The sequence below is a fragment of the Astatotilapia calliptera genome, unplaced genomic scaffold, assembly GCF_900246225.1.
Source record: "Astatotilapia calliptera unplaced genomic scaffold, fAstCal1.2 U_scaffold_4, whole genome shotgun sequence".
NCBI classification, from domain to species: domain Eukaryota; kingdom Metazoa; phylum Chordata; class Actinopteri; order Cichliformes; family Cichlidae; genus Astatotilapia; species Astatotilapia calliptera.
In genome coordinates, this window is record NW_020535778.1 from 1,020,282 (window position 1) to 1,037,077 (window position 16,796).

General features: G+C 40.1%; 2 protein-coding genes across 2 annotated transcripts; both read left to right on the forward strand.

Moving 5' to 3' along the window:
• Positions 1-1,920: 1,920 nt before the first annotated feature.
• LOC113018076 (uncharacterized) lies at positions 1,921-10,552 on the forward strand. Its single transcript, XM_026161143.1, has 4 exons — positions 1,921-1,992; positions 2,305-2,479; positions 9,238-9,591; positions 9,830-10,552. Exons 1-4 carry the CDS (start codon positions 1,921-1,923, stop codon positions 10,051-10,053), a joined length of 825 nt encoding a protein of 274 aa, XP_026016928.1. The 3' UTR covers positions 10,054-10,552.
• A 4,081-nt stretch (positions 10,553-14,633) lies between these two features.
• LOC113018077 (butyrophilin-like protein 8) lies at positions 14,634-15,768 on the forward strand (the record flags this gene model as incomplete). The annotated part of the gene is made up of 2 exons (XM_026161144.1): positions 14,634-15,066; positions 15,293-15,768. Coding segments are annotated over 2 exons (615 nt in total), but the record flags the coding sequence as incomplete, so codon positions are not given.
• Positions 15,769-16,796: the final 1,028 nt, after the last annotated feature.

Genomic DNA, 16,796 nt, shown 5'->3' on the forward strand with positions numbered 1-16,796 from the left:
CCAAAAATGGAAAAACTAAACAACCATACTACATTTTTAAAAGCTTTATTTAGTTTTTCCTCATGCAAATCTTCAGATGTCCTTTTTAGAGTTTAAATACACATATCAGTCTAAGATGTGACAGAAATATAAACCAGGCTTCATATCAGTGAACACAGTCCTGACTAACCTGCTCACTGTGTATGTTAACAATGATCAGATGAGTGTTTATTTTTTGTTGTTAGTTTAAACCTGATTTGTTTTTTCTTTTGCTCCAAATTGTACTGAATTCACAGAAGATGAAGCATCTGAACTGAAGTTAAAAAGACAATTTCTTAGAGAGACATAAGCTGCATGAAGGAGTGGAAGCTGAATGTGATATTTTGTGGCCTCTGTGTGATTCATAGTCTGTTTGACTGTTAAACAGTGACTCAGTGGGTCTATTTAAATTTAGTTCACAGTTTTTCAAAGGAAGCAGAAAGTGGAGCTTTGCTGATTTCGGGGATAAACACAATACAATATAAATAACTACAATAAAAATGTGTTGATTTGATGATCAACAAAAATATCGAGGAACTGGCGACAAATGTTGGAGATGTGGGGAGACGGAGCTAACCATTTCCATATCTTTTGGGACTGTAAAGTTATTCGTTAGTATTGGTCTCTAATCCATGATCATCTACAAAATGTTTTCTCATTTGTTTTACCTTCAACCTTTGAGGCCATAATTTTGTGCAATTTACCAGTTGACAAACTGAACTCCAATGATAAAAGACTGTATATCCTACTGGCCGCAAGTAAAAAGCCTCTTACGAGGAGATGGCTTAGGCCTGAACCACCGACGATGGAAGACTGGATACATTCTGTACAAGAGATCTATACGATGGAAAAAGTGTCATTTTCTCTTAAACTTCAGAGCGATACCTTCTACAGAATATGGTCTAAATGGACAGACTATGTTAAGCCTGTGAGATGTGATTTTGTATAAGACGTTAAAACCCTGAGTACTATGCAAACTTACCTGCTGCCTCCTAACCCAAGTCCTTTTTTTTCCTTTTCAATTATAAGTTAAAAATGTGAGAGCAAAGACAGTGTAAAAAGCCATACTACTGTTATGTTCAACTGCTTTCTCAATAAAAGAGATAAAGATTTAAAAAATGTGTTGATTTGAATCTGCTGACTCACAGATTAAAGAATAAAATTAAACGTCTTTAACTGTGTGATTAAGAATTAGAAATCAAATATTTGGGCTGTCCTGATTAAACAGCACAGAACATAAAATGGAGAAAGTCATGCAGAGTTTGTGGTTTATAGCTGTTTTACACTCTGCTGCACCACCCACTGAATTTCCTCTTTGAAAAGAACAGTTCAGAGTTGTGTTGTTGCTCAAACAGGAACTGTTGACTCTCTGTTGCTGACTCACACGAGCAAATTCCTGTGTAGCATTTAGTTCTGTGAGACCAGAGTGCTAATCTGAGCAGGGATCCTATTTCTTTGCATAAAATGAACATACGTCAACTTTGTATCCATGAATATCACCAACATGCCTGCTGCTAGTTGTTCCTCTCTGTGTTGTGAAACTGTGTTTAGTCTTGAGTGACAGTTGTGCAAGTCTCAGCAGTTTGAGAGATGAGGATTTTTTTGTACCTCTATTACAACAAAGGCCACAAGATAAAGTTTCATACAGGAGTGTCTGTAATTTTTTCAGCTTTTCACAGATCACGTCTTCATGTTACACAGAATCCCTGGTGACTGGAGCTCACCTCCCTCACGGGGGGTGAGCGTGACCATCTGCGCCCCCTGTCGACCAACTTGAACTTAAAGGGCTGCATAGCCAGATACCGTGAGCTGTCTGGTGATCTGGGCGCTGGAATCCTTCATGCATCCATTGCACCTGGACATGGTCTGAGCAGAGGGTCAATGAGCGTCCCACGAGCTAATATGGAAGACTTGAACGCCCACTGGATCACCAGGCACACCTTCTCCACCGTGCTGTATTTGGTCTCCTTCTCTGTCAGTTTCCGGCTACTGTATAGGATCCGACGGTCGACCCCACTTACCTACTGGGACGGCTCCCCACAGAGAATGTTTTTTTTTTTTTACCTGCAATAACGCCACCTGACACCGCTCTGCCCACTGGAGTAGATCCTGGGCACCCTTTTCGGTGAGGTGAGGTCAATTAAGGGGCTGGTTAGGCCACAGCTGTAGTAACTGTAGGAGACCGATGCTGGACAGGAGTGTCAGCACTGCGGCCAAGGTGAAGGCTACCACGCCCAGTGGGACAACCCTGAGCTTTATGATAGCATCGTGTAAGAGAGGTGGCAGCCCTCAGGACAGGGCAAAGACCTCCTACAGCTGCTGGTGTCCCATTCGCTACGCCCCCTGGTGTTCAAGGTCCATGGCTCAGCGGGGCAGGGCAATTTGGCAACGCCAAGACCCTCCATCGCCTCAGGGGACAGATTTACTGGCCTGGCTGTCACTGCTGTGACACTTGTACAAGGTAAGGTCTCCCTGTCACCAGTCACCTTTGCACAGGTAAGGGAGATCTGACCTGTGTAACGGGTCTATCTGGTTATCTGTCTACATGAGACCGGGACATGTGTGACCGGAGAGTGTAGATCCACTCAGGGGATTTAGGGGAAATATTTAATATCATTACCATTTCTGTGGACTTCTGGTCCAGAGCAGTAGACTGTTTTCAAAAGTTCAGTAAGAACAAACAGAAGCTAAGAAAGATAATTAATAAACTGTCCTCTACGTGTCAAGTTTTCTCAAAATTTGTAAGGACTTGCAGACAACGAGAGATAATCTGTATAAATATGAAAAGTAAAAAGAAATAAAAATATAAGTGTCAAACTGAACAAGAATCTGCAAAATTGTCATTCTTTCATTACCGTAACTTTTGGGTCATAAGCCCTACTTTTTTCCCACACTGTGAACATTATACTGACGTGCGGCTAATGCATATTTCTTTTCAAAAACATTTTGCCTGGTAACAGTAGACCAATAAAAGTGATAAGTAGTATATATACGGTATATATTTTTTACCGGTTGTTAAGAGACGTTGTAATGTTGTTTCTGCATTGTTCCATAGAAAAACCATAAGCAACGTAATTTGTGTGTTACTGATAGTACGTATACTTAAAGGTAGCCGTGTTACAGGCGCTGTTCGAGGAAAAAAGCATTTGCAGTATGTATTTTTGTTTGTTACCATAACGTTTATGTTACCTTATGGATTAAATTAAACGTTAAAAATCCTCACGTGTAATATTTCTGTGTAAATATCTCATATTACAAGTGAAACGTATACGGCTTAAAATCCGGTGCAGCCTGTACGAGTACAAAATTGATTTTCTTTCTAAAATTAGAGCATGCGGCTTTTAATCAGGTGTGCTCTGTAGTCCGGGATTTACGGTATTTGAAAATTGCTCAGAGAATGCTCTGTGCGCATGCGTGTGTAGTGGGCGAACATGGATTTTCAGTTTCGACAGTCCTGCTGTGTGTATGTGCTCGATTTAGCAACAATCAGCCTGTTTAAGTCTCTTCTTCATCTGATTTAAAACAGTTATGATATGACATGATTCACAGTAAAGGAATATTTAATATATCACATTTTATCAGAAGCATACAGCTGATCAGAGCTTGAAAAGTTTACTTACTCTTATAATTCAGCTTTCACATAAATGTAGTGGTGCCAGTATATTAAAAGAACAATATTTGAATATAGAAACAGAAATAAAAGCACTTTGAATGTTTCCTGAAGCTCATATCATATTTACATTATATTATCAAAGTGTGGTGTTAAGTTCATTAGCTAGCTGTTGTTTAGCTAATCTGCTTTCAAGTCTGTCAAACAATGCTGTCCGTAACGTTTCAAGCCCACACTTTTTAAACAGTATGTCACAGAGTGACAGTCACAGTACGTAGCAGTGACATGGTGGAGGCTGTGCCTTAGAAATAGGAGGAGGAGTGACTCCCAACATAAACCCGCGAGTGCACTCCGAGTGTGCTTCATAAAACATGTTTGCTGTAACATCTCCGTGGATCTGCGGGACTTTACTGTCTGTCTCCTTCGTGGGCTTTACCTGTGCAGGTGAGTTTGATTTTAAAATCCTATCAGTTTATGTGAGCTGCTCACACAGAGGACGCAGGTCTCCTGACACCAAACCTCTTCTGTCATGTGAGAAAGTGGATGTTAGTGTTTAGATGTACTAAAAGGTGTACACATACACAGGCAGGTATTTAGATAAACACTTTATTTATCCACAGAGGGAAACTCACAGATCCTGGAGCTCATTTAAAATAAACCCTTCAGTCATAACTGTGAAACTACTAAACAGATAGAAACGAGTTCTCAAGAGCAAAATGTTGATAAATAATGTTGTAAATAAATAATGTCTTTGATACAAAATGTCTGAGTTCGACAATGAAAAACACAATCTAACATAAACACTGATAACTAATAAAATTTGCATTGCAAATCCCTACTTGACCGTAGTGAAGTAGGGTTTGCAATGCACACTTAGATTTGCCACACTTAGAGGACAGTGGTAAAGCCTGGGGCAACATATAAAGTTTATGTAAACTTCAGAAAACAGCTGTCAGGATCATTATTTAGGCTGAATTTACACATTTGCACATTAACTTTCTGTTTTGAAGTCAAGTACCTCAAAGTCCATGGACCTCATAAAATATAAAACTGCACAAATCATGTATAAAGCTGAACCAGATATAATGCTAGCAAAAGATGTTTTTTGACAGAGAAGAGGACTGTAACCTGAGGAAAAATTAAACTTTAAAAAAGTTTAACTTTTCCCCCTACGCTGAGGTAGGGGGAAAAGGAAACTGTTGTTAATCCTAATGCATTAACAACAGTTTTTTTTATTTCCATTTGTAGAGTAAAACTGTGGAACAAGTTTACTAATGTTCAGGTGATATTCCATAAAAAAACTCTTTGAAACCTTTTGGGAGAATAATGAAACGGTGGATATAATTAGATGGTAGATGTAACGGTCTTTTGCATTTGATGTTTGTTGTATTTGATATTTGTTAAGACTTTGGGGTTTGTTCCTTTGCGCCCTCTGGTGGTGAACTGTGTAGGGTACAGCTTTGCTGTTTGGGTCTCCACCCAGCCACTTTTCTTTTGCTAGCGCACATGGTGTCTGCATGCTGCAGCTCACAGGCAGCTCCACACATGGAGAAAATATCGTTTGAAGAGTGGAAATAATTGACAAAGAAGATGGAAGATAAGGCAATAAGGCCATAAAGGACTATTTAGCACCTCCTGGATGTCAGCTCACGAGGTTTGTGTATTTTAAATGTTTATTTTCTGTAATTAAGGATTTTTGATTGTTTGACACTACGTACAAGAGCGCATTTTGATGTGATGTTTTTGTTTTATTGTTTTGTCCGTGAGCAGTTCTCACGGGTTGTCAAGACCAGAATAAACCCTGTTTTATAACTACATCGTGCGTATGTCAATTCTTGAGGGTGCTACAGTAGATATAAATTATAGCTGAATCCTAGCTTTATTTTAATTTATACATAGATGTTTTTCTTTTGAGTCCTTAAAAGTGCTGATGGTGAATCAAGTATTGATCGTGGTGTAGTGATTGATAAACGTGTGTACTACGTTGTGTGTATGTGCGTACATATTATGCAGGCATGTGTGTGTATATTGGTTTGTTTCATAGCCAGAAATAAAAGCTCATCATCACCTTGAGAGCATGTTGATGTCCCACAGTGGTCACACTAACTGATCAGCCACAGGACTCAAATGAACATCACTGTCTTGGTTTTATTTTGCAGCAGCTGTATTTTTTTCTCCTATGGAATAAAAACATATTCTGACTTTTTAAACAAAATATATTTTTGCCTACTTTTAGTTAAATTCACAAAACAGCGTTACAATAAATAATAGACATATTTTTTTCTTAAGGTGGAAAAAATTCAGGCAAACTCTGTTTGCAAAGAAATGAAGGTTTACAGAAGCTGGAGTTGAATATCTATTTATATTTATTTTGAATATTTTGCACTGTGATGGTACACTGGCATAAACATGTGTGTGTGTTCGTGTCTGTGGTGTGTCTGGTGACCCTTTAGCCTGATGTGATAGATCCAGTGTGTACGTTACACACTGAAGGAAGACAAGGCTCATCCAGGTGCACATTGAGATTTATTGCTATGAAACACGGGGATAGGCTCCAGCGCCACTGAAAAGTATAAGCTGAAGCAGATGGATGGATGCTATGAAGCACAGCTAAACAGCAGTTCTGTGTTACTCATGGCTTCCATTACAATAACTGGCCTACGTTACTTTTTTTTAGGGATTACATGTAATAGAACTTTAGTAATCAGATTAACTTATAGATAATAAACCAGTTAATAATACACAACATAAGATGTACTGGCTGGTTTGCTAAAACATATCTTATAACTTTAACTTAAACCAAATTGTTTTCTATCACATTTGTGATGGAACAGCACGGTTACACAGTCTAATGCAGGAGATTAACATCACTTAGCTAGCACACAAACGTTACTAGCTTTACCCACGGATAATATGAATTAACTTCTTTATTTGGTCTCATTAAAGGCCTTATAAACAGGAATTACACTTCAAACATGTCACTTTAAATAAGTATCAACTTTACATGAATGTAATATCGTATACTGCTGTCACTTGAACCAGCAAAACAGCAGTTCTGTGTTACTGGCAGCTTCCATTACAATAACTGGCCTGCATTACTTCTGTAGGGGATTACTTTGCCAGTAATTCATTTTTCTGAGCCACCATGCCACCTACTGGCGGAAATCAATATCGCACCACTTAAGGTGGCAGCAAATGAGCTTTTCCCTCTGTGCTATGATGTAAACTATCATCACAACAAAGGCAAAAAGATGATTGGGGGGGGGCAGCTATAAAAGTGAACAGTTATACTTAGACATAATAAACCAGTTAATAATACACAACATAAGATGTACTGGCTGGTTTGCTAAAACATATCTTATAACTTTAACTTAAACCAAATTGTTTTCTATCACATTTCTGATGGAACAGCACGGTTACACAGTCTAATGCAGGAGATTAACATCACTTAGCTAGCACACAAACGTTACTAGCTTTACCCACGGATAATATGAATTAACTTCTTTATTTGGTCTCATTAAAGGCCTTATAAACAGGAATTACACTTCAAACATGTCACTTTAAATAAGTATCAACTTTACATGAATGTAATATCGTATACTGCTGTCACTTGAACCAGCAAAACAGCAGTTCTGTGTTACTGGCAGCTTCCATTACCAGAGGTGTGGACTCGAGTCACATGACTTGGACTCGAGTCAGACTCGAGTCATTAATTTTATGACTTTAGACTTGACTTGAAAAAATGTTGTAAGACTTGTGACTTGACTTGGACTTTTACACCAATGACTTGGGACTTGAATTGGACTTGAACCGGTTTACTTGAAAAGACTTGATATTTTACCCCAAATATAAAATTTAACATGCATATTATATAGAGATTGAAAATGTGACGTCATTCACGGGTAGAACCGCAAAGGATTCTGGGAACTCGTGGCAAGAGGTGCTAGCGCACGCAGGCTTTCAATTGAAATCAGTCACACAGCGATAAAAAGAAACACAAAAATGTCAAGAAGCCGTTGTATGATTAACTGCAATAGCCGGTCGCATGACAGCCACGGGAAGCCGACGAGTAAAGAGATCAGTTGTTATCGGATTACGTCGTTGAAGAGAAATTGTTCGAGCCATGTTTCCGAAGTAACAAAGACCCGACGGATGGCCTGGATTGCAGCCATTCAAAGATCAAATATAACGTCCTAGAACACTCCAGCTCACAGGTTAGTCTGCTCCAAGCATTTACACAAAGGTCAGTCTGCTGTTGTAGTTAATGCGTCATTTTTCTTAACATAATTAGTGATATAGGTTACAAGCAAGTCTGGCGCTGAACAGAAATTGTCGCGCTATGCTCCTTTATTTATTGTGCATAAATAGTAAATTATCCTGACACAATATTGCGTTTCGCTTCTGTTATTATGGTACATTGACAAAAACATATACTTTTATTCACAGGATAAAACAGGTTTTTTGTATCACTAATTGCCCAGTACGATTACAGCATACAGTCTTATTGTCACTGCTACATTTCTGTGATGGGTACCAGAAATTATTTCCACTACTAATTAATTACCGTTGAGCTCAAAGGTTATATTAATAAACGGTTAACGAATGTGTATTTATGAAGACGATTTGTGAGACTGGTAAACTTATGATACGTACGATGGTCTTTCGTTCTACACGGTGCATTTCAAGGTCCTGTACCCATCCGTCGGTAAACTGTACCTGGGCTTGTTGCAGTGACCTGAAGTTACTAAACTTCATGAGTGTGTGCGCTCACTCCAAGAACCATATAATTATAAATATGCATATAAATATGCTAAGATGAGATAGCTGACTTCATCTAACTAGCAAATGTTTTCCAGGCTACGTTGGTGATACAGTTTTTTTTAATGTGTATGATATTTTTGTCATGCGATTTTAAAGCCGGTCCTACAACCACATCCAAGAATAACATGCAGCTTATCTCAGAACTGTCGGTGAAAATTATTCTTGGAGCTAGGTTTAATTGAGCTGCATTTTAAAGAGGTGCAATTTCACAATTTGTGTATATTTTCTAAGTTCACTATTTTGTCATGTGTTGAGAAAAACACAGATTTTAAAATTACATGGTCTAATATTTACATTTAGCATAACTGCAACATTATTTTTTCGTTTGTTTTTTTTAAAGACTCGAAAGGACTTGAAATTCAAAGTTTCAGACTTGTGACTTGACTCGGACTTTTACACCAGTGACTTGAGACTCGACTCTGACTTGCCTGACATTACTTGAGACTTGACTTGAGACTTGAGGATAAAGACTTGAGACTTACTTGAGACTTGCAAAACAATGACTTGGTCCCACCTCTGTCCATTACAATAACTGGCCTGCATTACTTCTGTAGGGGATTACTTTGCCAGTAATTCATTTTTCTGAGCCACCATGCCACCTACTGGCGGAAATCAATATCGCACTACTTAAGGTGGCAGCAAATGAGCTTTTCCCTCTGTGCTATGATGTAAACTATCGTCACAACAAAGGCAAAAAGATGACTGGGGGGGGGGGGGGCAGCTGTAAAAGTGAACAGTTATACTTAGACATCTGTATCCTCTCTGCTCTGTGTTGTTTTCTCTTTTAGGGCACAAAAGCATCACAGCTGAGTCTGGGCAGGATGTCACTCTGACATGTGGAGCTCCAAACAAGAACATCATAGTGGTAGAGTGGAGCAGAACTGACCTGCAGCCAGATTATGTCCTCTTGTACCGGGATGATCTGTTTGTTCCAGACAACCAGCATCCATCTTTTAAGAACCGGGTGGATCTGCAGGACAGACAGATGAAGGATGGAGACGTGTCTCTGATTCTGAAGGATGTGACGATTAATGACACTGGAACATATGAGTGTCGTGTCTTCATGAGAGGAGCAAACCGCAGGAAGAGAGCTCATCTGAAGACTGATCCTATCACCACCATCACCTTAAATGTTTCTCCAGGTGAGTGAGTAGAGTTGAGTGTGTGTGTGATCAGAGGTGAAGCTGCTTCCTGCTTGTTGATGTTTGTTTCTAAAGATGTTGTTGATGAGACTTTGTAGAAAGCAGCTGGTCTGAGTGATGTGATCAGAGTGCAGTAGATAATGTCTGACAGCAGTTTGAAGAGGAAATGGATTCTGTTCTGTTCTTCACTCATCACCTACCTGACAGCTGACACCTCACACCTGTTTCTCACCTGCAGGTCAGACAGGAGGACACACAGAGGATGGAGGGAAGGAGGATGGAGGGAAGGAGGATGGATCTGTTGGACTGAAAGTTGGTCTTCCAGTTGGGGTTATTGTTGTCGCTGCTGTTGTTGGTGTTTGTTTTTTGATCTATAGAAAACTTAAACAACGTAACCAGGGTACATACGAGCCTCCAGTTGAATGTCAGCCTGTTGGAAATGTCTCAGTGTTTTCCAGCTGATCTGAGACTCCTGCTGTTTCAGAGGTGACACTGAGCACTCAGGGTAAAGCCAGTTGTGGTTTTTCAATCATGTAAGTGAAACAGGAGCAAACTGAAATGTCACACATGCCATCAAGAAGTGGCAAAAAAGATTTTTATGGGTTTTAAATGTTCTTTTAATTTTAGTCCAGGAAACCTTTTCAGGTTTTATGTTTAAACGTCCATTATAGAGTTGGTTTTTATGGGTAATAGAAAAATAGTTCAGTAAGTTTAGTATTATAAAAGTCTAAACTGCTTACAAAACAAATGTAAGGTTACTAACATCAAACATGTTCTGTTTGTACTGTGAGCTGTAGCTGCTACTTCCTGCTCTCGACCTCCTGCTGAGCTAACGTCTCTTTAACTTTACTTTTAATATCAAACTACCTGCTGCTTCACTTTAAACAGATAAAACACTCATGTTTATATCACAGAAGCTTCTGATGTGTATTATATACGGCTTTAAGCACTGAACGCACTTCTTAACTTTGTTATTGCACACTGTATGTAATATATTTATTTCTATAAGTAGGAATGTTGTTTAGTTTTCTTTTTGTTTTTATCAGAAACCTTCTGACTTGTTGACTCAGTTCATGCAGTTTTCAGGGAGTTTCTGATTAAAATGTTTTTACTGTAAAAGAGCCTTCAGATGCTGGTTGTTGTTGTTTCCTGGTGCTTTGTGAATAAACTCCATATTTCAGTTAAATCAGCTTCTCAGAAGTGACACTGAGCACTCAGGGTAAAGACAGTTGTGGTTTTCCAATCATGTAAGTGAAACATGTGCAGGCATGTCACACATGCCATGAAGAAGTGCCAAAAAAAGATTTGTAATTATTTTTAAATTTTCTTTGGTGTAAAATGTCGACAAACATTCCAGGAAACATTTTCAGGTTTTATGTTTAAACGTACATCATAGAGTTTCGACCAGCTGCTGAGCTAACGTCTCTTTAACTTTTACTTTAACCCCCTGAGACTCAAACTCTTTCATGGCATTTTTAATTTCTCTTTGATATTTGGGCTGATTGGGACCTGATGAATGTGAAAACAAAGAATAACCAGATTGTTTTTTTGTTTTTTTTTTAATCTGACATTTGTTTCTGAGATTTAAAAACATATTAAAATTGGGTTGATCTGAGTCATTTAAACAACAACATCAACAACCAGGAAGCAGCTTCACCTCTGATCACACACACCCAACTCTACTCACTCACCTGGAGGAACAACACTCAGGTAGATGATGCTGATGGGGGAGTCTTCAAAAGGGCTCTCTTCCTCCAGCTTGTTCCTCTCCCGAAGACACGCTACTTGCATTTTCCAGCATCTGAAGTTGTGACATTCTTCAGAATCAGAGACACGTCTCCATCCTGTCTGTCCTGTAGATCCACTCGGTTGTTAAAAGATGGATGCTGGTTTTCTGGATCAAGCTGCTTGTCTCAGTACTAAAGGACATGTTCATCTTCCAGGTCAGCTCTTCTTCACTCTATAACTATGAAGTCGTTGTTTGGAGCTCGACATGTCAGAGTGACGTCCTGTGCAGACTCAGCTGGGACGACTTTCTAGTCTGAAAGAGTGAAAGAAACACAGCAGAGAGGCTATGAGGGTCAAAGTGCAGTTACTAATTTTTACAGCAACGAAAATTAAGAGAAGCTACAAACAGAGACATAAAGTTACTTAACCAGAGAGAGCACAACAGAACTCAGGCAGCAAAATGAAGAACGTTGTCAGAGGTGTCTTTTTGCAACTATCGCCATCTGGTGGCCTTCAGAGAGAATGCAGTCTTCGATGATCATGCATTGCCCAAGACACTCAGCGTGGTGCCATTATTAAAAGGTCAGATCTGTTACATTGTGGGTGTTTGTGCTTACAGGTACAAACTACAAGCATCAATAGACAGCCAGGTCATGTTCTTACATTCATACTGTTCTACTGACCACTCAAAGTGCGTTTAATTACTCGCACATTTACAAAGCAGCTTATTCTGGGCACTTCACCTCCCTCACATACACGACCAACCCAGAATCATCCAGTCCAAAGTGCCTCAGTGCAATCTTCACACAGAATAGATTCCCATGACAGGGTCGGGGTCTTCTTGACCTCTGTCGCCTCTGTCCCATAAAAACACACACACAGACAAGACGTGTAGTTTCCCCACAACCTTTTTTTTTTAAATTTTATTGATTTTGAGGATCTAAAATCCATTTGAACAGATGCAGGTCATATTTCACTCACAACATCCCAGTTCACATTTGCCACTTTATTTTACATATGCTTTGTACATACAATGACGCGAAATGGTTTCTGTTCTGTTCTTTGAATAAAGGCAGATTTGACGTATGCAGATTGCGATAGAGGGCGGGAATGAACACATCCATCCATTCGCTTCCGCTTATCCTTTTCAGGGTCACGGGGGGCGCTGGAGCCAATTCCAGCTGTCATAGGGCGAAAGGCAGGGTACACCCTGGACAGGTCGTCAGCCTGCGCAGGGCTAACACACAGGGACAGACAACCATTCACAGGCACATTCACACCTAGTGGCATTTTGAATTATCCAATTAACCTATCCCCACAAGCTGCATGTCTTTGGACGGTGGGAGGAAGCCGGAGTACCCGGAGGGAACCCACGCAAACACGGGGACAACATGCAAATGAATGAACACAGTCTTGTCCAATAGGAAAGCTGGAAGGAAGCATGCGCAGGACTCTTTTCGCCATCTTTTTGACCGACCACGTGACAGCCTCCTTCGTTTTAGGAGGCGCAACTAAAGATACCTTTAGGTGCACCTCGTAAACGAAGCCATATACATACGAAAAGACAGCAGATTGTTTTAAAGTCTTTATTTATTTTTCTTAAATTTCATTTGTTGGCATGAACACATCACATCTGTCATCACCTCTCTTGTTCCTTTTGTTCCAGCTTTTCACAAAGTTCAGTGCTGACGTCACAAAATTAAAACATGATCTAAAATTTCAATATCAAATTTTATCGTTAAATTTCCAGAAAAAGATCTTTGTTCGTCACGTCGCCAGGACCCTTGGAGATAGTTTTCATGTTTTATACACAAGAAGGTGATAAACAATGTTTGCATTGGTATAAGGATCTTGTGTGTTTACGTATTTCTAAGACTATTATAACCAGGCTGTCACAGCAACAGAGTGCACCTAAAGGCAGCATCGCACTGACCAAAAGCATCACAGCTTTTGGAAAAGACTCGGTCGGTGCCTCACTTCAGGTTCATGATGACTGCTGCAGCACCTTCGACGCTCTGCTGGACTTTTGTGTCCTTCTCCCTCGTTAGGTTTACCTGTGCAGGTGAGTTTTATATCAAAATCCTATTGATTCATTTCTTACTACAGCTGAGCGCTTTTAGTTGTTAGAGCTGTTTTAGTTTTGGCCGCTCACAGAGACGCAGGTCTCCTGTCACCAAACCTCTTCTGTCATGCGGAAAAGTGGGTGTTAGTTTATAGATGTACTCACACACGAACAGTTTGGCACAGTTACTTTGTTAACAGAAGATTTTTTTTGTAAAACAAAGTTTATAACCGACCAGCAGAGGGAGTGTCGAGGCACAGCTGTCTTATGCTGGGCAAACACTGTGCGATTTTTTTCAGTCGCGCGATTCAGCTCCTGCTCAAACTGCACGATTGACTCGCAGGGGTTAGAAGTTCATAGGTCACGATGCAGGGTCTCACACTATACGACCCGATGCTCTGATGCGACCCGAGTGCTCACACTGTGCCTCCATAAAATGAAGGTTATAACAGAAATTCTGTCGCTCGCTCTCCCTCTCTGTCTTTCACTCACACAGACACACCACCACAATGACAAATGACACCACCACAAAACACAACCAAAAGGCCACACTCTTCAAATTCATGCCAACTAATATTTTTACGTCCAGTAGGTGTCCTACTAGAGCAAATGAAGCTTCAAGAAGCTTTGCGTTGGGGTGAACCAATTGGATGAAAAGCTTCAGTGCTTCATGAGGCTTCATCTGCCCATCACTAGCAAATGGTGCATTATCGCCACCAACTGGTGTGCAGGTGGAAAACGCCTGCCTAGCATTTTGTTGTTTTAAGTCCTGCTGATGTGACATCAAGCGGGGGGGTTTCTTTTTCCATAGAAATGCTTCATTTTGTTTGTTTCAAGTTCTGAAGGGGTTTGTTGAATCTTGTTTATGTAAACGGAGCCATTTAGTTACGTAAATGTGTCAATTAGAAGTGTGAGGAGGTTTTGTGTCTTTTTAATCATCTGTGTAGAGTTTTAGAGGAGAGGTGAGCTGTGTTACCAGGTCCATGAACTGATGGGTTTTGTTAATCGAGTTACTTTTGGGGAAAGTTTTGTTAAGTTACACATTAAACGGAGTTCATTGTAAATAAATTGCTCACGTCTGCAAACCCGAAATTTCTGTGTAGTCTGCTTCCCTACAACCTTCCTTGACATTCGAGTCGGACTACCTCAACATGTTTGTTTGATTCATTTCTTAATGTGAGAACAATCAGGACACAGTTTGTTTCACAGATGCAGGTTCATATTGTGTGTGTGTGATGAACATTTAGCCTAATGTGCTGAACCCAGTGTGTACAACTCTTTGCTGATTGGCTGGTGTAGAAGTGAACAGATCAAACTTTCATCTGTAACCTCTCTGCTCTGTGTTTCCTTTTCAGACCACAAAAACGTCACAGCTGAGTCTGGACACGACGTCATTCTGACATGTCGAGCTCCAAACAACAACATAGTAGTAAAATGGAGCAGAGCTGATCTGGAGTCAGAATATGTTCTTTTGTACCGGGACGATCTGTCTGTTCCAGACGACCAGCATCCATCTTTTAAGAACCGGGTGGATCTGCAGGACAGACAGATGAAGGATGGAGACGTGTCTCTGATTCTGAAGAATGTAACGGTTAATGATAGTGGATCATACGAGTGTCGTGTCTTCTCAAAAGGGAGGAACAATAAACCCATCAGCATCATCCACCTTCATGTTGATCCTCCAGGTGAGTGAGTAGAGTTGAGTGTGTGTGTGATCAGAGGTGAAGCTGCTTCCTGCTTGTTGATGTTTGTTTCTAAAGATGTTGTTGATGAGACTTTGTAGAAAGCAGCTGGTCTGAGTGATGTGATCAGAGTGCAGTAGATAATGTCTGACAGCAGTTTGATTCTGTTCTGTTCTTCACTCATCACCTACCTGACAGCTGACACCTCACACCTGTTTCTCTCCTGCAGGTCAGACAGGAGGACACACAGAGGATGGAGGGAAGGAGGATGGATCTGTTGGACTGATTGTTGGTTTGGTAGTTTCTGCTGTGCTTCTTGTTGCTGCTGTTGTTTGTGTTTTGATCTACAAAACACGTAAACGACAGAAGCAGGGTTCATACCAGCCTTCAGTTGAACTTCAGTCTGTTTGAAAGGTTTCAGTTTTTTCCAGCTGTTTCAGCTTCTCAGAGGTGACACTGAGCACTCAGGATAAAGACAGTTGTGGTTTTCTAATCATGAAACATGTGCAGAGTCAAATGTCACACATGTCATTAAGAATTGCCAAAAAAAGATTCATAATTATTTTTATATTTTCTTTTTCTTTGGTGTCAGATGTCGACAAACAATCCAGGAAACATTTAAACGTACATCATAGCGTCTCGACCTCCTGCTGAGCTAACGTCTCTTTAACTTTTACTTTAACCTGCTAACACTCAAACTCTTTCATGGCATTTTTAATTTCTCTTTGATATTTGGGCTGATTGGGACCTGATGAATGTGAAAACAAAGAATTACCAGATTTTTTTTTAATCTGATTTTTGTTTCTAAGAAAAATGGGATCCACATATGAGGACATTCCTTTTAAATTTCATAGAACAGTGTCAGTATAACGTCCTCGTACGTGGATATCAGGTCCCTGTAGAGTAAAATTCTGTATTTTGGTCTAGACGACCCAAAATGTGATGTCCACATGTGTGGATGTGTTACAGGCCCAGCTGTAGAGGGCGCAGCCAGATTACGATCCTGTAAAACAGGTGAGAGAGTGAACACAGGAACCACGCTGATGTTCGCCTGCTCAGTCTTACCAGAACCACGAGCTCACAACTCAGTCTCACAGCACTCTACTCTACTGTCCAGAGTGAAATGACCTCCCCTGTAATACCAAACCTCATTATACCAGCAAAGTGAAACATGCACAATCGCCTCCATATATCACACCACTTAACTCACAGTTGTGACCACAGATTTGTGTGGATCACAGACGCCAGGTCCTAGGAGGTTAATATCAAACTACCTGCTGCTTCTCTCATGTTTGTATCAGAGGAGCTTCTGATTATTACAGCTTTAAGCACTGAACGCACTTCTTAACTTTGTTATTGTTCTTTAATATATATGCTTTTAATGCACGTTACAATAGTGGATGATGAGGTTTCATGTTTATTTTTTTAATGTAACTTTGTGACCTGTTGACTCAGTTCAGCTGTTTTCAGGGACTTTCTGTTTCTCGTGTTTTTACTGTAAAAGTGCCTTCAGATGGTTGTTGTTTCCTGCTGCTTCATGAATAATTCTGCAGTGAAACTGAATCTGAGCTGGACCCAAACAAACCTCACTGAGCTGATGTGTAAACTGGATCTAAGCAAGAATCAAACTGCATTAAAAACCTGACAGAAAACCTGCTCACTGACTTTCTCTCACTTTGACTCTGAAACTGTAACGAGAGACAACATTTAGACATTAACTGTCATTATATAAC